Here is a 23,339-nt window from a genome sequence, read left to right on the forward strand (position 1 = left end):
CCCAAATGATCCCGTGGTCACCTCTATCTTGACCAAGCATGTTTTTGTCTTTCAGTTAGACAGTAAAGCTATTCTTTATGATCAAGAGCTTTGAAAGGACAAGGACCATTGTAAATGTGATTATAGATCCATGTGCCAATGTGCTAGTCTAGTAAATTTAAAGCCACTTGACAAGGGAATGGAAGTTGTTTTGAAGAAACATGACGGTGCAACTAGACTTGGCCACATGTGCCCTTTATTTATGTACACTACAAAAGATGTTGACTAGTCTTAAGTAATGTTAACAGTAGACTTTGATTTCTCAGTCTTTATAACTGTATTTCGTTGGACTTCAGCGAGTCGCCGTTGGGGAAAGGCATGATAAACGAATGTTTCAGTCTCGTGATTACAACAACCACAAGACCTTGATCACCAATGAGACTTGCACAAAATATATTATGATTTGTTTTATGTACCCCAGGGTATGTGATTTTAGATGCTGTATTCTCAGTAAATGGGAGACTGTAACCGATTTCTCGTTTTAGTTTGGTGGTAAAATAGTCCAATTTCATTTGGAGATGAGTTTGTCTTTTTAGTGTTGTGGTATAAAGTCTCACGTTCGGTCCTCATTGATTAGTTTAGGTGTCATTGCAAGATGGAAAAAACTAACTATATTATGTATTTCCCTTTTTTGAACTTGCATTAAATTCTTAGTTGTCAGTTTTGGGGAAAAAAGTAGGTAACAATACAGATGTTTTAATGTGAATTTTGGTGAACCAGTCAGTGTTATACTTGTAATATATGTAAATAAATTCTTTTTAAAAAATAAATCAGTGAAGTCTTCATTTGGCTCACACCACTCCTCTACCAATCAATAAATACATTATCTCATTTGAGTTTAACATGTAGACTCTACCACTAATAACAAATTTGTGCTTGTATATAGAGCTGTAGACAAAAGAAGTGAAACAGATAAAACACAATAGAAATTTAATCAAAAGCTTCTTTTTACACCATCTTCTGATATGTAAAGAAAACAAAAAGGCAACCAAAAGTTCTCCGATACCAAATTCAAATCCTAGATCAGGCCCCATTATTGGACCACTTCTTGCTCTTTCGCTTGTCGTTTCAGAGGAATGATATACAGTCCGTTCTTAGCTTCCTTTATTCTCCACCATCGGCCCAACCTGAAAAAGACAGAACACACTGAGCTAAAGAATGTCAACATAACGAAATGTATAAATGCTGCACACAAAGGATCAATTCACTTCAGATTACTGCCATCTAGGGGTAGTACAATGTTACTGCATAAAATCAGGCCTTGAAGGCACATGCATTGATTATGTTCAAATAAATTGAATAAGTAAAAAATAAATGAATACAAATATTAATGTATTACATTATTAATACATTAATAGAAATTGATCCACCTTTGAGTAACCTTTAATGACTAGCAGCTGAACTCAACTTTTTATCAAGATCACAGATAGCAAAAAAAAACCTCCTATAGAAGATCAAAATCATATATTATGTGCAGGATATGGGTTTTTAATGACCAATACTATCAATATGATAGCTGATAGGCTGCATCCGAAATCGCACACTTCCCTACTATATACTAGGCGAAAAAAAAGCATTTCCGAATGACCTACTTCTTCATGTGAGATTCTGAAGTGTGCATACGATGAACACTTTACTATCCCAACTATATAGAACGTAATTTTATTCAAAATAATCACCTACTCAAGAGAGTGTGTGATTTCGGACGCAGCCATAGTGTTGATATATCCCATACAATTAAACCACTGATAAAATGCATACAAAATTGCAGAATTTCAATTTACTAAAGAATACCTGAAAACAGAAAATGTACACCACTGACTGACAAAATGATTGGCCAATTTTGCAAACGGCACTACACGAAAAATAATCATTAGTGTCAATCAGCTACGCTTAAAAACACTTCACCTGTGCTCCTGTCCAACTCCCGCCACAAGAAACTTCCCAGAGTTTGAGAACTTCAGACTGTTCACAAATCCAGTCTAAAAGAGAAATGATTAACATTGGTTATACTGCAGGTTACTGTAAGAGACGTCATGTGTGGCCACTGTGCAGTTGAAAAATAGAGGTATTATGAACTGATTCATTATTCATCCTCTCCAGATGAGTATGCTGCTTTCTCCACACACACAAAAGGACGTGATTCAATAGCAGACGGACAGTAACCCGTCTATTAGAGCTGTATGGATCTGTCCTGCTCACCACAGGGACGCTGAAGAGCGGCTCCAGGCCTCTGAATCCCTGCCCACACTTCCACAGCTGCACCGCGGAATTATGGGAGCCTGGGGAGGGAAAACAATGATGTTGATGATAATCAGGTGTTTGGAGAGCAGTCTCGCATGGAAATACAGCAGGCGGAGTGCTTTGTGGACAAGGTAAAAGTGGAACGAGGATAGATTATGATGGTAATATTTGTACTTAAGGGTAATTGTGTGTGTGAGACAAAAAAGCAAATGCGAGTTTGTGGGCGGCTGTAGATTTAAGTGCACTGGGTTTGTTGCCTGTGAGAGTGTGTGTGTGTGTGTGTGTGTGTGTGTGCACCTGAGGCACCTGATGCCACGGTGTCGGAGTTGTGCAGCGCCGCCACAGACGACACCCAGTACGGCTGCTCCAGACCCGTGTTGCCATGGCTACCGTGGGCTTTCTTCACTGTGCTCACCGGCTTCTTCTTATTAACCGTCCAAATAGAAATAGAGCTGGACAAAACCACAGAAGGGTGACATTTCATCACTTATGCATTAAAGCATGGATTTCTAAAGTTATTTTGATAACCGAAATCCTTTGAGATAGAATATTTACTGAAATACCTCCTGAGATTTTAGTTAATATTTCAGTAAATAACAAATTTCACAATATGTAAATTCATTCTATAGATATTTATTATCTCAGGATAAATTATCTGCTTCCATAGAGCATAAAAATCAGTGTTGCTTAAGTATTATTTATATACAATTATAGTATATACTGGAATTCATAATTTGAATTAGTTTTTAAGTTTAAGTTTTAGTCATTTTTTATATGCATTTTCCTTTTTATTTGATTTGTTATATATTGTCTCATATTTAGCTTTACTTAATTTTTTTAGGTTAGTAATTTTAGCACCTTAACTTGTTTCAGTTAGTTGCAAGGTAATATTGAAAATTTTAATTTAAGTTTTTTAATATCAAGTATTATTTAATTTTTATTACAATGACCAAAAATGACTGTTAATAGTTTTAACAATAATAACACTGGTAGATGCAATTGAGAAGATGATAGTGTAGCATAAAGTTGATTATTAATGAAAGTTATGCACTCTTTAAAAAAAATCTAGCTGAATTGAAAAAGGCTGTGTCTGAAATCGCCCCCTATACCCTTAAATAGGGCGATATTTGACGGGACAGCCATTTGTAGTGGAGACCGAAACTATAGTGGTTGTCTCGTGCGCACTCATTCAATCCCACAATGCACCACAATAACGAGTGTACAACCGACGTACACTCAACGGCATAATGCACTGTGAGAGTCATGTGAATATATACCAGAAGATTTTCCAAACCAATGTGGGTACAACGTAATTTCATACAGGTATAAATTCATTTTTAACAAGTTATTAATTAAGGTTTATAGATAGATTCCATGACAGAGTTCAAGATAAATCTCTTCACCTTCAGGAGCACTCAGTGTCCGAATTCACTCGCTCGTTTTCACTAACTCCTTCAAGTGGATTATATTAGTGGACTAACGTAGGGAATAGTGAATGAGGGTATAGGGGGCGATTTCAGACACAGCCAAAGTCTTACCCATCATCTCCTCCAGTGACCATGTGTTCTTCATTAATAAGCTGGACACAATCAATGGAGCCCCTTCAGACAGACAGAGGACATCATTACATACAGGAAGGTGAAAAGAATTCATCCTTAGATATGGCGAAATGAATTAAATCATAACTGCTGATGTAGCGAAGCCCAAACTCTTGCTTTAATAGAGGAAGTTTTGAGGTCATAACGCTAGAAAGGTACGACACAACTGCAAACTCACTCGTGTCCGTGAAAGACCAGCTGTGATTCTTCTGCAATTTTCCACACTCGCACTGTTCTGTCCCGCCCTCCTGCGGTCACACATCTCTCTCTGCTCAAACAGTCCAACCCAGTGATCATGTCCTGGTGGCCGAACCTGACGAATAAACACAGATGAACCTCGTGAGTAACGAGCAAGTACAGTTATAATACTGTTATCAGCTGGTATACCTACAGGGTTTCTACATAAGCGTTCTCGTCCACACTCCACACTTTTATAGAGCGGTCATGTGACGCGCTGTAGAGAGTATGAGTCCCTCGTCTAAAGGCTAAACCCTGAGGAGGAAGCAGAAGCGTTTCGTTTAATTCAGTCAAATGAGTACAAACAGTACAGGAATTTCCCATCATCTAAAGCAGGGGTGTCCAATCCTGCTCCTGGAGGGCCGACGTCCTGCAGAGGAACTGTCTAGTGAGTCTGAAAACCTTGATTAGAATGGTCTAATCTCTAAAGGCTAAACTTTGCAGGACCGTGGATTGGACACCCCTGATCTAAAATCATAATGATTCATTAAAAACAAACTCGGATCAGAGAATACACGTGTCCATAAGAGATCCTGTACTCACTGATACAGCGCCTCTGTGTCCTACAAACTTGTACAGATGTTTACATGTCACCGGATCCCAGATCATGACCAGTTTATTCATGTCGCCACTAGCCTAGAAGATAAAGAAAAAAAGTCCCTATTAAATTCCATCCAACTTTGTGTTTTCAATTAATTGACAAAAACTGTGACATAAAAAAGAACAAAAAAAAAAGTTAAATTATTCTAATAACTCTAAAACAATGCAATCAACAAATATAAAATGATTAAATACATATATGAAAATAGACCGATTAGATGGATAAATGGATTGTTTTAAAGTTTTTGATTCAAGTCTGTTCTATTCACCAAGGCTGCATTTATTTGATTAAAAATACAGTAATATTGTGAAATATTTTTACAATTTAATTGAACTGTTTTCTATTTGAATACATTTTAAAAATGTATTTTTTTTCTTCTGATGCAAATCTGAATTTTCAGCATCATTACTTCAGTCTTCAGTGTCACGTGATCCTTCAGAAATCATTCTAATATGCTGATTTTCTGCTTAAGAAACATGTATTATTATTATCAATATTGAAAACAATTGTGCTCTATAATATTTTTGAGGAAACCATGAAAAGTTTTTTTGGGATTATTTGATGCATAGAAAATTCAAAAAAACTAACTTTTGAACACTAGTGTATACACAGAAGTCCGAAACATTTATAGAACTTATCAAAAATATGAATGAATTTCAATAAAGTGTTATCTTAGGGATGAAAAATTAGTGCATGGCAATAAAAATAAAGCCAGTGTAATTCTACGGCAGAAAGCTGATAAATAAAATGAGCCCGTGAATCCCAGCAGAACAACACTAGCACATCTCCTCTCACCAGGTATTTCCCGTCAGATGATATGGCCATACACAGGACGTGAGCGGTGTGTCCCACGTGACGCTCCTCTGTTCCCTTCCGTCCTCCTGCAATCTTGTGCACCTTCTTCCCACTCTCCGCCTCCCCTGCGGATCACATACAGCGCTCATTCAGAAGAACAAACTCTACAACACGAGCACTGACGTCAACTCAGTCGAAATGTAGACCGTTAAAGCAGAGCGCAGTTGATCTGTCAGACTCACATTTGATGATTGAGCAGTCTTTGCTTGCGGAGAAGATGTATTTCTCATCCGGGGTGATGACGAGACATGTGACAGAGAGTTTGTGTCCTCTCAACAGCCTGACCTCTTCTGGGTCTGGAGCTATGAGCTAGAGGAGACGTCAGCGTGATGTCATACTGAAGTAACAGTGGCAAATAATTAAAGGTATAGTATCTGCACAGCAGCTTATGAAAAACATAACTCACGTCTTTGGCTATCAGCCTTTGTAGTTTGCCTTTCTGTTCAAGCTGTGGAGGATGAATAAAAACAAGGGATTAGAGGAGAACAGGAATAATTATTACATGTTACATTGGTAATAATTTTATGCACTCAGTGTAGCCATATATAACATCCTCCAAAATAACAGTTTTTTTTTCAAATTCTGTCATTAATGTGCGTTAGAGATTTATATTTTGTAAATAAAGTGGTAAAGCACTTATAAAACTGAGATTAAACCACTGGACTCGAGTCGCATGGGTTGCTCTTATGAGGTCTTCACTACCTTCATAAGTACAGGAATCTCTCAGATTTCATCAAAAACATCTTCATTTGTGTTCTGAAGATGAACGAAAGTCTTACGGGTTTGGAATGACATGAGGGTGAATAATTAATGACCGAATTTTAATTTTGGGGTGAACTATCCCTTTAAGTTAGAAATTTAATTGACAAGCAATGCTGTCAAACACATCTGATGCAACATTTTAAAGGGTTTTCTGAATAAATGAGCTAAAAGTTTGAAATCACACTGTCTACCACACAATTGCTATCGAATAGCAAGCGAGAAGTTTGTGAAGAAAGCCAGTGGATTTACCAGATCATCCTGCAGTCTTCCAGCTATTAGATCCGCTTCAAACGATTCTTCCTCAGCTTTCTTATCCTCTGTCAAAGACAGCACAGAGAACACGGGTTGAGGAAACAGTGGGAATGTTTGAGTCTCGTGTGGATGATGATGATGATCTTACACACCTTCATCTCTCAGCTGATCTAGGTACAGTTTGGCCAGGCGAAGTTTCTTCTCTTGCGGAGTCTCCTCGATCTCGTCGTCTTCATTGTCCTGTTGTTTTCTGCTTGGTTCAGCACTGCAGAAGAAATGCCATTTGTGATTTGATTATATTTAAGCATGAGCGTTCATCCAACACACACACACACACACACACACACACACATACACTGCAGTAACTTACCTTTCATTTTCTGAGTCGCTCGATATTTCTTCATCCGCTCGTTTATTGAACTTTTTTGCTCTCCCTTTGCCATCATCTGCATTACTCTAACATTGATATACATGTTAATATTTTTACAATATCAAAGAAAAAAGTTTAAAATGACATTATGAAAGCTGAAAAGATAAATACAAACTCATTTCTCATTGCACTCATTTAAATATAAACGTACCTTTCTTTTTAAATCTCCTTTGTTGACAGCCGCAGAGATGACCCTTTTCTTTATAAAGAAAGATGACATGGTGACGTTTAAAACTACTTGTTTAAATTACGTAATTCGGGATTGTCTGCATTTATTTTCCACTGCTAGCATGCGACTCACATGGCCACAAACACAAGCTTCCTGTAGTTCTCCTTCTCGGGTGGTTTACGTGTGTGTGTTTGCGCTACAGCGCTGCCTGATGGAGAGACGATACATTACAGCGACTATGGAAGCTTGTTTCCGCCACACACACACACACACACACAAAAAAAGATAATTGCGACTTTTTAATCTCACAATTGCGAGTTTACATCTCACAATTCTACGGAAGAGGATTAGGGCCAGGCAATAATAAAAAAATAAAACCATCTCGAGATTAAAGTCATTATAATGCGAGATTAAAGTCGTTAAATTTCGAGAAAAAAAGTCGAAATACAATCTTGAGAATAAACTCATTAAATATCGAGAATAAAGTCGTTGTGTTGCGAGAAAAAACTCGTTAAATTTCGAGAAAAAAGTCGAAATACAATCTTGAGAATAAACTCATTAAATATTGAGAATAAAGTCGTTGTGTTTCGAGAAAAAACTCGTTAAATTTCGAGAAAAAAGTCGAAATACAATCTTGAGAATAAACTCATTAAATTTCGAGAATAAAGTCGTTGTGTTTCGAGAAAAAACTCGTTAAATTTCGAGAAAAAAGTCGTTGTGTTTCGAGAAAAAAAGTCGAAATGAAGTGTAACGTTAGAGAATAACGCATTTGATCAGTGTTCATTGCATAACATGATAGAGGACATGGCAGAGTTAGATCACGTAGACAATCTAGGCTATAGCCTATTTTTGACTTTCTTTCAGTAACAAAGAATAGAACATTAGGTCTAGGTCGGCTAGTTGTTTTTAGAAGAAAAAATTAGTCCAATTTGCGCGATGTACTCGCTTTTGTCCAACATGAAATTCATGGAGGTTTCGTGGTTTCCCAGGATACCATAAGACGCATTATTAAACTTGTTGATCCTCAAGGTGTGGAATTTCGACGAAGGAGACGCTTGAGAAGACGCCACTTGCGCTGGCCCAAATACACTCTGGCATATGGACAGCTATGATAAACTAAAACCGTACAGCATTGCCATTAATGGCTGTATAGATGGTTACAGTCGTTACGCTCCACAACCAACAACGATTAATAATGTGTCTTATGGTATCCTGGGAAACCACGAAACCTCGATGAGGTTGATATCAGTAGGCTATGCAATGAACACTGATCGAATGCGTATCTCTACATTTCATTTCGACTTTTTTTCTCGAAACACAACGACTTTATTCTCGAAATTTAATGAGTTTATTCTCAAGATTGTATTTCGACTTTTTTTCTCGAAATTTAACGAGTTTTTTCTCGCAACACAACGACTTTATTCTCGATATTTAATGAGTTTATTCTCGAGATTGTATTTCGACTTTTTTTCTCGAAATTTAACGAGTTTTTTCTCGCAACACAACGACTTTATTCTCGATATTTAATGAGTTTATTCTCAAGATTGTATTTCGACTTTTTTTCTCGAAATTTAACGAGTTTAATCTCGCATTATAATGACTTTAATCTCGAGATGGTTTTATTTTTTTATTATTGCCTGGCCCTAATCCTCTTCCGTACAATTCTGACTTTATTTCTCAGAATTGCGAGATATAAAGTCAGAATTGCGTGAAATAAAGTCACAATCGCGTCTTATAAAGTCAGAATTCTGACTTTTTTTCTCGCAATTGCGACTTTATATCACGCAATTCTGACTTTATATCTCAGAATTCTGACTTTATATCACGCAATTGGGAGATATAAAGTCAGAATTGCATGATTTAAAGTCGCAATTGCGTGTTATAAAGTCAGAATTGTGAGATCTGAGAAAAGATGTCAGAATTGTGAGATATAAACTCGCAATTATGTTATAAAGTCAGAATTGCGTGATATAAAGTCAGAATTCTGAGATATAAAGTCAGAATTGCGTGATATAAAGTCAGAATTCTGAGATATAAAGTCGCAATTGCGAGAAAAAAAGTCCGAATTCTGACTTTATATCTCAGAATTCTGACTTTATTTCACGCAATTCTGACTTTATTTCTCAGAATTGCGAGATGCAAACTCGCAATTGTGAGATAAAAAGTCGCAATTATCTTTTAAAATGTTTTATTCAGTGGCGGAAACAAGCTTCCATATAGGCCTATAACTGCACATTGTGTGACTGAAACTGATATATACTGTATAAATATAATAGGCTACATAAAATAATATACACACATATGTACAGACATATGCAATAAAAACGCATAACTGCTACTACTGCTTAAATAAATAAAATACACACATGCAAACGTATGCAATAAAAAACTACTAGTATAGTGTAGTATATTACTACTACTACTACAACAAATAATAATAATATATTTTAAATAAATACAATTAAATACTCACATATATGCAAATAAAACACATGTATAATCATAGTAATAATAATACATAAAATAATGTACACACATATGCAAATGTATACATTAAAACACATGTAAAATAATAATACACAAAATAATATACACAAACATGTAAACATATGCAATGAAATGTATAACTACTACTAAAGCAAATAATATTATAAATAAATAAAATTAAAAACACAAATGTGCAAATATATACATTAAAACACATGTATAATAATAATAATACATAAAATAAATAATACACACACACACACATATATATATATATGCAATAAAAATGCATAGCTACTAATAATTCATAAGATAATATACACACATATATGCAAATATATACATTAAAAACACATATATAATAATGATAATACATAAAATAATACACACACATATATAAACATGCAATAAAAAAAGCATAACTACTACTAATAATGTATTATAAATAAAATGCACATATTAATATAAATACTTAAAATAAAATGTACACATATGCAAACATGCAATAAAAACACATACGTATATTACTACTAATAATATATTATAAATAAATTAAATTAAATGCACGCATTTATACAAACATATATTACAAACATAATAATAATATATTTCACATTTATTTAATCAATGGTAGCCCTATACTATTACTATTATTGTTATTACTTATTATAAAGGATGTAACTAATGTTCTATTAACTTTTACTTGTACTTGTATTACATATGTTTGTGCATATGTGTGTATTTTTTTTGTATATTAATAGTGTGAGTGACTGTTTCCACTGGTGACTTCCTCAGTCCTGGTCAGCTGTGCTCTCTCTCTCTCTCTCTCTCTCTCTCTCTAACTCTCTCCCTCTCTCTCTCTCTAACTCTCTCCCTCTCTCTCTCTCTCTAACTCTCTCCCTCTCTCTCTCGCTCCCTCTCTCTCTAACTCTCTCCCTCTCTCTCTCGCTCCCTCTCTCTCTCTCTCTAACTCTCTCCCTCTCTCTCTCTCTCTCTCTCTCTCTCTCTAACTCTCTCTCTCTCTCTCTCCCTCTCTCTCTCCCTCTCTCTCTCTCTCTCTCCCTCTCTCTCTCTCTCCCTCTCGCTCCCTCTCTCTCTCTCTCTCTCTCTCTCTCTCTCTCTCCCTCTCTCTCTCTGTAATTACTCTGTCCACAGATGAGAGTAGACGAGTCTCCTAATGGACTGACCTGCACATCACGTACATCTGCCTCTGTAATGTCTTCCGCTTGTCTAAAGTGCAACGAGTGCGGAGCCAAACACAACTCCATCAAGCTCAGACAGAGTAAGTGCTGGATAAACTCGACACACTCCTCATGACCGACCGACAGATCCAGGATTTTGGGACATTTAATGATGATTGACCAGACTTAGTGGATGGACTTCAGGTGAGATTGTTTTATTGTCATTTGCTATACTTTACTGTTTGTTTTAAACATTCAGCTTATATAAGCTTTTATAAAAATGCTGTCTCATAATTTAAAGTCCCAAGTGTTAAAGGTTTAAATAATCCATGTATTCTCAGTAAACAACACATTTTGCATAATTGATCATATATGCTGGACAACTACAAAAATGCTTAACAATAATTTTTCTTGGTTATTTAAAACCTTTCTGATTTATTTTTATTATAATGCAATAACACATTTAGAAGAAGTTTCAGTGTATGTTCATGTTGATGTGTGGTTGTGTGTTTATGTTAAACTACATAATAAAAGCAGGGCATCTCTTTCATAACTCAAAACCTGCACATTGCACATCTGTTTATTAGATGACCAGACAATCTCGGCTGAGCAGAGAGAGATTACTGGCCGGGAAAACATGCCGGGATTAAAACTGGAAGTCACTGATTTGTCTGAATCGGGGGGAGGGGGGCTGTAGAGTTGTAATTTGTTGTAATTTTCATCCACTTTTCAAGCAGAAACTTCCTCTGAAGTAATTTTTCACTATGAAAATGGATGTAGTGCCAGGCCAAGGCATTAACAATCCATCAAGATGAACAAACTGATTAACTTAAAGCACGCGGGTACGTTCTGTGCAGCCGTAATGGTGGTGATGTAATCCAGCCGCTGTGCTTTTTCATGCCAAATTACTCTGCATTCATTTTATGGACATGTGCTGACGAGCTGTGACTATAAAAGATTAGAGATGCTTTATGATTATTGATGAAATGACTGGTGGAGATCATAATAAAGCTTGGCTGGTCAACATAGAATTACTGATACTGTAAAAAGAAATAATGAACAATTACTGTCATCTTTATTGCTTAATGAAGAGACATTAAACTATAAAAAAAAATATAAAAATATTATTGCAGAAAGAAATATTATTGCAATTTAAAACAGCTGCTTTCTATTTTAATATATTTTAAAATGCAATTTATTCCTGTATTGCAAAGATGAATTTACAGTGCGACACGATCCTTCAGAAATCATTCTAATATGCAGATTTTCTGCTCAAGAAATATTTAGTAATATTATCAATGTTGAAAAAAGTTGTGCTGCAATTTTTTTGTAACAGCGTAAAAGTCTTTACTGTCACTTCTGATCAATTTAACGCGTCCTTGCTGAACAGAAGTATTCTTTTTATTTAAATCTTACTAACCCCTATATATATATATATATATATATATATATATATATATATATATAATGTTTAGACTTTTTGGGGACCTATGGCGTACTTAAATTTGTCTCTGCATTACACACGTCATCTTAAGAGTTTGTGATGAGGGGTTGTCTAGGCCTTACAGTGACAGTACAGTAAGTGCCATCAGTCAGATGATGTCTGTGGCAGTGTGAGAGTGATTATGTGCACAGTGAAGTCTGTGGCGTGAGCACACTGTGGTGATGTGCAGGTGACAGTGAGCTCATGCTAACGCTAATGCCAGAGAAACCCCAGCAGCTGCAGCCAAACAAGTGAGCTCATTATGCTCCGCTTCAAAAGGTTAGAGCACCACGAGCACCATGAATTATTCCAACTGATCAAGCCTCTCTCGCTTTCTCAATGTTGAGCCACGGGTCCAAAAAAAGAATCTTGAAAATGCACTGGACATGTTACGCTAATAACCTGCCGATTTACAAGTACTATGTTATCTTTCTGTAAACGATGCCACGGTTTTCATTTTGGACACTACCATAATGGTGATACCATAGTATTCTTTGACATAGTTGAAGTATACCCTGGTACAGTATATGTTATATAGTACATCTGACGCATCACTGTACCTTGGTACTACCATAGTATTTTTAGGCCCTAAACATAAGCAAAAACATATGTAGAGGTGTTGAACTCCCCATTTTTTTTTTTTTTTTAACCAAGCAAATGTATCATAGCTTGCTTTTGACTTTAGTCAAGAACTTTTTACTTTGGTCAACCAGCATATTAAAAACAAAAATCTAAAGCAAATAGAATCATGTTTTCGGGTGTTAACTAATTATGTAACTTATTTTCTATTTATTTTATTTGTGTTTTATTGCATATGTGTGCATGTGTGTATATACTATGCACTTTGTAGTTTTATAATTTTTTTAATTTTTTCCATTTATTTTATTTTATTATTATATTTTATTTTGTCAGCCAACGGCATAAAAAGAGACAACCGTACATTTAACCGTACATTATCAAAAGTGAACAACAAGCAATATGCCTCCAGGCAGAAGTAAAAAAAAAGCAATAAAAGAACCCAGATGTGAATACAGAAAAAGAAAATTAAATAATAATTATACATTTTAATTATACATGATTTAATCTGGACATTAATGAATGAATAAAAATGAAAAAGCATGTGATTTCCAAAGGGAACTGTAAATACAGTTTTAACACATGTAAAAAAAGTTAAAACAAAACATCTAAAACATTCTTGTTGTCGACGTGTTCAAACGTAGTTATACTGATTCTGTGTTTTATATTATTCTTTCAACAGCGCTGACCTTTGACCTCCAGCTAATGAGTCCCCATTCCTGACTGGTGGAAGATGGAGAAGCCTGTGTTTCTGCTTTGTGTTGGGTGCGTTACACTGTGAACAATGGAGGCGTCTGGATTACCTCCTGCAACAGAGCTTAACGAAACTGAACTTAATGAGACATTGAGTCATGGCCACCCTATGCATCTGGTTCCCAGCATGCAGTTAGGGAGCATGTCTAACCCACAATCTCGTTTACGAGACACGTCGGGGCTCGTAGTCATGGTGACTCTTAATGCAGTGGCCCTCTTGGCCAACAGCGGTGTGCTCGCGGTCGTAGTGAAAGTCCCCCACCTCCGCAAGTTCAGTTTGGTGTGTCACCTCTGCATCGTGGATTTGATGTGCGCCGCGCTCCTCATGCCTCTCGGCATCGTCTGCGGCTCGCCCTTCTTCGCCGGCGTCATCTTCTCCGTACTCGAATGCAGACTGTACATATTCCTCAATGCCTTTCTCATATCCGCCTCTATCTTCACGGTTACTGTGATTAGCATCGAACGCTACTTCTACATCGTGCACCCCATGAGGTACGAGGCTAAAATGACCCCTTGGTTGTCCGCAGCTGTGATGGGACTCGTCTGGGTGGCGTCTACTTTGCTGGGACTTGCTACCGTCTTCGGATGGCCCAGTTATGGAAGTAGAAGCTCCATTGCCGCGACCCACTGCTCTCTCCATTGGAGCCACAGCGGACACCGTCGAGTATTTGCTATTTTGTTCTGCACGGTTTGCTTTTGCGTGCCAGCTGCCATTATTATTGCCGTCTACGGGCACGTCTATAAAGTCGCCCACACGGCTGCCCGGGAAAGAGGGCCGATCCCGAGCTGGACGATGGCGACCGCTCATCCGAAGCGTCGGTCTGATTCCGTCAACAGCCAGACCACAATCATCACCACCAGCACGAGCATCCGAAGAAATCCGGTCCCTCGCAGGAAGAGGAGAACACTGGTTGGCGGGAAGGCGGCACTGACTTTAGCCATCATCGTGGGTCAGTTCCTGCTCTGCTGGCTGCCTTACTTTGCCTTCCACCTGCATCTGTCGCTGGGATTCTCCCATAGTACCTCAGAAGAAGCTGAGGGACCCGTCACCTGGCTGGCGTATTCCACGTTCGCGGTAAACCCGTTTTTTTACGGCCTGCTGAACCGTCAGATCAGGGAGGAGTTGTGTAAGATGCTCTTGTGTTGCCGATCAGTCGGCAGGCCAGTGCGGCCCTCGGTGTCGGGCCACGAACGTTCAGGCCACGAAGACTTTTTTCACTTTTTGCACAGGAGCGGCGACAGGGACGGGGTCAGATGCAGCTACCACATGGCTACACCGAGGAGCACGCTGGACCAGACTAGTTTTAGGATACCGGGGCAAATACCAGAAGAAATGACCTAAATTGAGGAGTTACTCAAAAACATTCAAATTCATAATCATTTCTGTGATGCATTTTTATTACTTTACAAACAAACGCTTTTTAATTTTTCTTTAAAGACGGCATGAAATGAAAATTCTCCCTGTCTATTTTCTAAATGCATGTTATTGATCTTATTGTGAACGATTCATCCATCCCAGGGATCAACAGTGTATGCTCAACTCGCAGTTGCACTTAAAATAGTAAAATGTATTTAGGAGCACATTTCAAGTCCTCATTTCTTAAAAAGTAAACAAAAATCAGGTTTGGGAAATTTAAGGTCATAAAAAGTCGGAAATGGTATACCAAACGTCTTAATGATCATTTTAAAGGCCCACTGAAGTGCCTTGGAAAGCGCAGCTTTGTATGATGCGTTGACGTAATTTCCACTGAAACAGGAAGTTAAGGCGGGACGTATTGAATGGCTCCTCCCCCTTTTCAAATAGCCAATAGCGTTAAGTTTACCTCACAGACTGCAAGTCGTACTCGACAGCACCATGAAAGCGAATCCGAGCGCTGATGATACGTTGGATTCAATTGTAGAGGTTTGAATAAATTCTAGCCATTTCATTCTTAGCCATCGTACAGTTGGAAAACGGAATAAAACTCGAGCGTTTGAGCAACCGAACACACATCTCCAACCCATATTTCTCCGTAACATGTCAACGGTCACTTTGGCCAGGTGGTAGTTATAGCATAGGGGCGGAGCTTTAGATTCTAGAGAGCATTTGATTGGATATAAGATGTGATGAGAAGCTGAAGTCCGCGAAGCATAAAAACCCGTGATCCAGACCATTTTAGTGGAAGTGAGGGACTTTAAGTTTCGAATGCTTATATCTCCTGAATGCGAATTTTGTCATTGTTTTGGAACACACCAGCTTATTTATAACCTTAAGGCTAACATATTCTAGCCTGACTACGTCAGACTTCGTACTTCCGCTCAATTTCATATCGCTTCTGTACTCAGTCTGAGATAGCGACCGTTTTCCTCCGGCCTGAAAACAGCCGGCCAATCAGCGAACAGAGGGCGGGCTGAGAGCCGTGACGTAGACGCTGATTGTACCATGGATGCGTAGATTTACTTCACATAATCTGCAAAAGTCGTTCACAGCCATATTCACTCCGGTATTTCGCTCGATGGTTTTGTTTTCGCATCATACATGTGTTTACAGTGGAAGTTCGATGCGGCTGAGCATGCACATAACACACGCCATAACCAAACGTTATGTGATTGGCTTACGGGTAACCAATGATTTTAAACTTCAGACAAGCGCCCCCCGCGAGAAAAAAAACGGTTTTCAATTATGCCATGCCAGACTCTGTCTACGAAGCAAAGCGAAGTAGCAGAGTTTGGTATTACCAGTCTAAACATATTCATACTAAAAGCTAAAAAATAATTATAATAATTTTGATTTCAGGGGGCCTTTAAGAGATCATAAATTCTGGAATGGAAAGACAGGAATTGTGACACAATGAACAACAAATGCCTTTAATCCAATCCACAGCCATTGAGAGCCAATGGCTCTGATCCAATCACAATTCTTCCTAGTGGTGACTCCGCCCACATGTTTACAAACACAGCTGATTAGGGTCATTATGAATTGAAATTACTTATTTGTTCCCTAAACTTTTAATGTCATCAAGCATAACCAACCTTTAAATAAAACATAGTCATGGTTTGCCATATTTAATTCACATAGGCCTACAATTTTTTTTTGTAAAAATGACCTCTCAGCCTTGTTTTCATTTGGAAAAACACTGATATATTTAATATTTATCTAAAATATGGCATCAGTCCTCCTGACTAAAGTTTATTAACATTTTCAAAATTTTCTAAAATCTTCAGCTTTTTGAGCATTACAGAGAACACCTTTTTCTACTGCAGTATTTACTTTCTTAAAAAAAATTGAATAACATAAATGACAAAAAGAACTTAAAAAGTGTTTTGAATCAATTTATACATATTTATTTCTATTATTTATAATGCACTTGGCTATCTGCTGTATTTCTTTTCCATTGTAGATATCACACATGGGATGAGGTAAGAAAGCCAGATTGTTTCGTTGTGTAATAAAGACACTATAGTCACAGAAAGCTTGACAGATACTGATTCAGTTCAACGCAGCATATGTTGAGTTGTGTTGAGTTTACAGCTCATTGTGCTGATTTATGTGGACCGTCTTTTTATCCTTATTTTGAATGGTGTGCTATATGGAGCCACCCATTACATCATACAATGTATTTATTTATACAAAACAATGTGACCCTTACTGTCTTTTGTTGTCATGGAGATGGATAAGAGCTGTATCCATGTTTTTATGGGAGGATGGTACTGTATAGAGCTGGTTTCTTGCCATTGTTTATTCAGATGTACATCTTAATGCAGGCTAAAAGTTTACTCCACAGAGTCAACAACGGCCTGAAGTACATCATTATCAGTAACTCTCACAAGTTTGGGGTCAGAAATGTATTTTTCTGCAAAGATGCATTAAATTGATCAGAATGACAGTAAAGACATTTAATGTGTTAAAAACAAATTTACAATAAATGCTGTTCTTTTGAACTTTCAATTCATCTAAGAATCATTAAAAAGTCTATCAGTTTTCACAAAAATATGAAGCAGCACAACTGTTTTTAACATTGTTAATAATAAGAAATGTTTCTTGAGCAGCAAATCAGCATATAAGAATGATTTCTGAAGGATCATGTGACACTGAAGACTGGAGTAATGATGCTGAAAATTCAGCTTTGCATCAGAGGAATAAATTACATTTTTAATGGAAAACAGCTATTTTAAACTGTAAAAATATTTCACAATATTAGTTTTACTTTTTACTATATTTTTTATCAAATAAATCCAGCCTTAGTGAGCAGAAGAGACTTTTTTCAAAATCATTAAAAAATAAAAAAAGCATTTGTGTATTTCTACTCAGTCTCTTATATTCTTGTTCTGCTATTGAACTTCTGTCTCTGTGTGTTTATGAAAATCCTTATTCCAAAGTTATAGAACATAGTAAATCTGCCAGAGGACAGCTGTTTCACAGTATTCGTGCAGCAAGTATTTAAACAGATGTTTTAGCTGAATTCTGTGTAGTTTAGATCAGTTCAGCTCTCACTATATCATCTGAAAGCATGTTTCATGTAATTATATCTCCATCATATTTAGGGACATGTTTTTAATTCTAATGGGAGATTTGAATGCAGATTAGACTTAACGGATAAAGCAAACTAAAATGGGGCGGCTGGCAAAATAATGTTTTTGAAAAGCGATGATCCAACCGCACAATCCAAACTGAGCAAAGGTGAACTGGAAAAAATGCTTTATACTGTGAGATTAAACAATGATGGTGATTAATATGAGAGCTTTCCAGAATGAAACACCACAAGGACATCTGACCATGAGACAAAACAGACGATGAAACAGGTGACAAATATCACTAAAGAATGAACCTTTGAACTCTTCAGTAAGCAAGTAGCCGCCTAGCAACCAAACAGAACACCCTAGCAACCACATACAGTAGCAACACCCTGGCAACCACTCACAACACCCTATCATGGCGGCTAGTTTTTCGAGTTAGCTCCAAAAAGATTTCTGTTTTCTCCAAAGTAATACAAATTTAGGCTATACAAAATCACGAACATGTGGTAATAAACACTATGAATTAACATGAGAGTGAACATTTGCAGGAATTATTGTTATGTATTTAGTATTTGCTAAGAGATCAGCTGTTGGGTTATAAATAGAAACCAATGATCTGCTAATGGCTTTAACAGTGAAACGCATTTTCCCAAAAGCATAATGTGAAATCTGCAAGAATTTCCCAAAAGCCAACAGAGGAGGTCGCTATTGAGCGTGTGTGTGTGTGTGTGTGTGTGTGTGTGTGTGTGTGTGTGTGTGTGTGTGAACATGAAATGGCAAAAAGCAGTTTAGCAATTGGATATTGCTAGTTATCTATTCTGTCCATTAAGTTTTTATTAATACTCCGAATCAGTTTTCATTTTAAAACCGTTTCCATTTCATTTGAATTTTAGGTAAAATTTTTGTAATTATGTTGTGCGTTTTTGTCATAAGTATTTAAGTTATTTTAGTACATCAAGTTAAACTAAATGAAAACGAGAAACGTTGCTTTGGTTACTAGCTGAAATTCAGTAAAAAAATATTAATTTCAAGTGACAAAAATGTAATAACCCAGGTCCTTTCCTAAATACTTTAGGTTCTTATCTGCTAAAAGTTTACTTTGCCAACTTTTAGTATATGGATGACCCCAAAGCTATCAGACACATACGAAAAGACAAAAAGTCACATACTCATTCACTAATAATGTCCAAAGAGTTTAATATTATAATCACTGGAGCAAATTTACAAGCGCAATACTCCACACTGATCTAACTAAATCCCAATCAGTGCTGAAAATCAATGCTTCCGTTCATAAATGTCATTCCGTTCTTGACCCGCAGGTTCTTTAAAGAGCTCTTCTAAGCTTATAACCAGTGGCCTGTATTTGACCAGTCACTAATGGGGTATTTATAGCAGATGTATCAGTGGGGGCTGGCATCTTCCCATTGGGGACTGTTTGGGAATGCCTGCTAGGGCACGGTCACTTTCCTAATATATCCCATATCCCTGTTTCAGCTTCAAGACAGCACTTCGGCTCTCCATTCACAGTGTATATGTGTGAGAGTGTGTGAAACTGTTTATGCATGTTTTGATGCTGTTGATGACCTCCTTTATGACCTTACGACTTTCATATTGATGACGGGCACCATGATGCAGAGTACGGACCCAAGGGAAACTGAGATCGACCTGAGGGATGCAGGGGATGGAGAGGACGACGAGGGACAACAGACGTGGAAGACGCAGCTGGAAACCGTCCTGGAGGAAGAGGAGGAAGAAGATGTGATCTCTACACAGAGTGACACCAGGCCTCTAATCAATGAACGGGACCCAAGACAGATAAATGAGTGTCTTAAGGTAATCGCTTCATGTCCGACTACAATATGTCTTTATTGTAGCACTATAGAGTCTATAGAATGTCACTTTTGATGGTGACAGTGACTGTTGTGGAGCTTTGGACCTTAACGTACCAGGAACATAATAGTGCTTGGTGAAATCATGACAAACCACAATTTATACTAGTGTCTCAAAATGTCCAAGCCATCAAATGATCTTGTTTTCCAGTACAAACATCTAAACATTCTTAAATCAAGACGCATTTACTTGAGAAGCAACATGATTTTAAGACTAAAAATCTGTAGATGAAAAAAATATTTATAAACAAGGCTTAATAAATGAAATTGAGTCAAATTTATTGAGTTTATTCTTAAAACAAGAAAAGATATGTCAAAGAAAAAAACAATTATGCTTTTTCTTGCTTAATATTGATGAATTTTCAATAAAAAAGACAAGGTATTAAGTTGCTTGTTTTCAGGAAACATGACTTAATATCTCAAGTCATTCTCCTTCTCAAGTAAATCTTGATGTAAGAATTACAATTTTAGATATTTGTACTGGGAAATACAGAGTTTGATCAATCATATTCCTAAAACCTCTGTATTTAATGACATTTAGATTTGGTTAAATTAGATTGAATTTACTGAATCTACTCTGGATCCAAAGTAAAGAACATTGTATTGACATTGTAGACAACCACAGCTGGTAGCAGGAGATGGATTAGAAGAACATGTGTGAATATCTTCAATGATGTAGACAATAATAGCAACATCTTCTTGAATGAGCTGACCAGACAAATTGCACACTACTTTTAGCTTTAAGGCTACTGTACTATTGTTTATGTTATGAACCATTGCTAATACTAAATTGCAGATTGCAGTATTCAATTTAAAATACTTGAAAAGGTTGAAATACATACCAAATACTGCGTAGTACGTAGTACTACACACAGATATAGGAGAAGACGTAGAGAAATATATACCCTCGTCTCGGAGCTGTAGTAATAAAGTCCCGCCTTTCATTTAAAACAGCCAATCAACTGTTTTACTATACATACATGAACTATTAGCCCAATATGAGCTTAAAAAAACCTACATTTATTTTTTATTTTTGATCATTGTTAGGTATTGGTGATGTTAGTGAAAATTAGCGTAGCCAAACTTATCCAGCTTGTCTATCCCTATTCAAGTAGATGCTGAATTTATATATTTAAATGTAGAATCATGTCTAAAATGCAAAATCAAAAATAAATCCAGATTTTTTGACTACTGTTGTCAGATTCATCGATGTATTTTAGTGAAAGATTAGCAGTGTTAGCTTAGCCAGCTTTGTCTTTCCCTGTTAATTGTATTCATACATTAAAATGTTGATTCATGTCTTAAATGTAAAATCAAATCTAAATCATGATTTATGACTACTGTTGGCAAGTTCATTGGTGAATTAATGTATGTTGGTAAGATTAGCGTAGCCAATATTCGTTTATCCAACTTCCTCCCCTGTTTGTGTAAAATGAAGGGCTACTGTATTTTAATGTAGTGTTTATATGGACTAAAATGAATAAAAACACGGTGCATTTTCCAAGATGGGTGCCAGGTGACCCGACTATCATTAAAGCGACATATTCAATTTAAGGTAGATGAGGGCGGACAAAAAATGCCACTTTACTGAATTTTCTCTTCTGACAGGTTCGTTTTGAGGATGTAATAGCAGAGCCGGTGTCGGTGCGCAGTGGGGATCGGGTGTGGATCTGGAGTCATGCTCTTTTCGAAGTGTCCAGGGTCTGGTTTTACCGTATCATCACGGCTCTGCTGGCTGTTCCAGTGTCCCTCATTGCTGGGATTCTTTTGGCCGTCCTCAGCTTCGTTCACATCTGGTATACGAGCAGATTACATGTTTTTAACCTAAGCGACTTAGGCTATATTGCATTAGCATTAACGTAGGCTACCTGAGAATCAAACCCATGACCTTGCCATTGCTTGCACAGGAATGCTTCCACATCATGGAACACTGAATAGCCAACTTTAAAAAAAAAAAAAAAAAAAAAAAAAAAAAAAAAAATATATATATATATATATATATATATATATATATATATATATATATATATATATATATATATATATATATATATATTATGATTGCAATTGGTCTTTCATTCTAAAATCTCCAGCATAATTCCCTGCATATAGATATGATAGGCATACTAAACACTTTTTTTTATATAAAGAACTGATTTCTTTTTGTTTCCAGGTGTAAGAAGACATTTTAATTAGGCTACTTATTTATTTCAATTAAGAGAAAGAAATCCTAAGCTTTCACTTTTTACTCTGTTTCAGGTTCTTTACGCCATGTGTGCAGGTTGTCTTGATAAACACCGGGTGGTTGCAAACTTTATGGAGCAGCATTTTAGACATAATCATCCTACCCTTCTTCCAAAGTGTAGCCAAGTGCTGCAGAGGGATTAATGTTGTTCTCTCACGGGAATGAGAAACATTCACTGGAATCGGTTGAATCAAATTCAAATGGGAATTCACATTGAACTTTTGGGCAGATGTGTGGCCATCTGGCTCCTGGTGCATGTCAAGGGGGACCATGCCCAAATGCTAAGCGGGATGAATGTTAACTCCCTGCCAAAGACTGACAAGAAAAAGATATTTGGAAATGCATGAAGGTTGCTTATGTATGAATGTATTTTTAAAGGGACAGATCACCCAATAATGAAAATTCTGTCATTTATTCAGTCATGTTATTCAAACCCCACATGATTGTCTTTCTTCTGTGGAGCTTTTTGTCATTTTTATCTCCTTATATGTTCCATAAAAGAAATAAAGTCGTACTGGTTGGGAACGACATGAGAGTGAGTAAATGATGACAGAATATTCATTTTCTGATGAACTAACCCTGTGTGTTTTATACAGACTTCATCAATGTTTTTGTTTTAAGTAATTTCCTAATTTCCTACCAAAGGTGCCATAAAACATGTCTGCAACTGGTGCAGGTTGAGAAATCCTGCATTTCGGTTTGTGATTATGGTTAAACATACGGCTATTAACATCTATTGTGTATTCTGATGACCTGTTTTGCATTGCATTGAGGACACATTGTGTGTTCTTTGAAGTATTCTCAAGGCAAAAGCACTTTCACTTGAAAATATAACCAATTGTTCCCAACTATCCAAATTAAATGGCTCACTCTTCATATGCTAATATGAGGCGTCCAAAATAACAGTAAGGGCTGATTCAGTTATATAACACACTCAGCTTTAAGTGTAAACAATCAATCCACCATTGTCATTTTAATCTGATTAGCTCCATTCTAGCGCACTCTAGTGTTGGGGAGATCAGATCCATGCACTTCCCATTT

At 36.8% G+C, this 23,339-nt stretch overlaps 3 protein-coding genes across 4 annotated transcripts; 2 read left to right on the forward strand and 1 right to left on the reverse strand.

Annotated features, from left to right (window-relative positions):
- Positions 1–954: 954 nt before the first annotated feature.
- Positions 955–7,397, reverse strand: rrp9 (ribosomal RNA processing 9, U3 small nucleolar RNA binding protein). 2 transcript variants are annotated; one of them, XM_081357071.1, is made up of 15 exons: positions 7,170–7,397; positions 6,959–7,044; positions 6,741–6,853; positions 6,586–6,653; positions 5,981–6,022; positions 5,757–5,883; positions 5,515–5,639; positions 4,662–4,754; positions 4,273–4,373; positions 4,060–4,194; positions 3,822–3,884; positions 2,590–2,735; positions 2,242–2,321; positions 1,948–2,021; positions 955–1,166 (listed from the first exon to the last, which is right to left on the reverse strand). In XM_081357071.1, the coding sequence occupies exons 1-15, from the start codon at positions 7,236–7,238 to the stop codon at positions 1,073–1,075; spliced, it is 1,416 nt and encodes a 471-aa protein (XP_081213197.1). In that variant the 5' UTR covers positions 7,239–7,397; the 3' UTR covers positions 955–1,072. The 2 variants fall into 2 exon arrangements, with proteins under 2 accessions (XP_081213197.1, XP_081213196.1); XM_081357070.1 differs by having other exon boundaries at positions 2,581–2,735.
- Positions 7,398–10,943: 3,546 nt separating this feature from the next.
- On the forward strand, positions 10,944–17,593 carry LOC308685374 (putative G-protein coupled receptor). Its single transcript, XM_081357078.1, has 2 exons — positions 10,944–11,059; positions 13,597–17,593. The coding sequence occupies exon 2, from the start codon at positions 13,699–13,701 to the stop codon at positions 15,007–15,009; it is 1,311 nt and encodes a 436-aa protein (XP_081213204.1). The 5' UTR covers positions 10,944–11,059; positions 13,597–13,698; the 3' UTR covers positions 15,010–17,593.
- A 2,064-nt stretch (positions 17,594–19,657) lies between these two features.
- cav4a (caveolin 4a) lies at positions 19,658–23,194 on the forward strand. The gene is made up of 3 exons (XM_081358437.1): positions 19,658–19,997; positions 21,662–21,849; positions 22,313–23,194. The coding sequence occupies exons 1-3, from the start codon at positions 19,779–19,781 to the stop codon at positions 22,461–22,463; spliced, it is 558 nt and encodes a 185-aa protein (XP_081214563.1). The 5' UTR covers positions 19,658–19,778; the 3' UTR covers positions 22,464–23,194.
- The last annotated feature ends 145 nt before the right edge of the window (positions 23,195–23,339 follow it).

The sequence above is a fragment of the Scardinius erythrophthalmus genome (genome assembly GCF_964197995.2).
Source record: "Scardinius erythrophthalmus genome assembly, chromosome: 25".
Lineage (NCBI taxonomy): Eukaryota > Metazoa > Chordata > Actinopteri > Cypriniformes > Leuciscidae > Scardinius > Scardinius erythrophthalmus.

Excerpts from the sequence above, each read along its gene's own strand:
- cav4a (XM_081358437.1), top strand. The coding sequence starts at position 19,779 with ATGACGGGCACCATGATGCAGAGTACGGACCCAAGGGAAACTGAGATC. Across the intron at positions 19,998-21,661 it reads AGATAAATGAGTGTCTTAAG|GTTCGTTTTGAGGATGTAAT; the intron begins GTAATCGCTTCA and ends CTCTTCTGACAG. Across the intron at positions 21,850-22,312 it reads CTCAGCTTCGTTCACATCTG|GTTCTTTACGCCATGTGTGC; the intron begins GTATACGAGCAG and ends ACTCTGTTTCAG.
- LOC308685374 (XM_081357078.1), top strand. The coding sequence starts at position 13,699 with ATGGAGGCGTCTGGATTACCTCCTGCAACAGAGCTTAACGAAACTGAA.
- rrp9 (XM_081357070.1), bottom strand. The coding sequence starts at position 7,238 with ATGTCATCTTTCTTTATAAAGAAAAGGGTCATCTCTGCGGCTGTCAAC. Across the intron at positions 3,885-4,059 it reads CTGGTCTTTCACGGACACGA|GGGCTCCATTGATTGTGTCC; the intron begins GTGAGTTTGCAG and ends GTCTGTCTGAAG. Across the intron at positions 2,022-2,241 it reads CGCTCTTCAGCGTCCCTGTG|ACTGGATTTGTGAACAGTCT; the intron begins GTGAGCAGGACA and ends TTTCTCTTTTAG.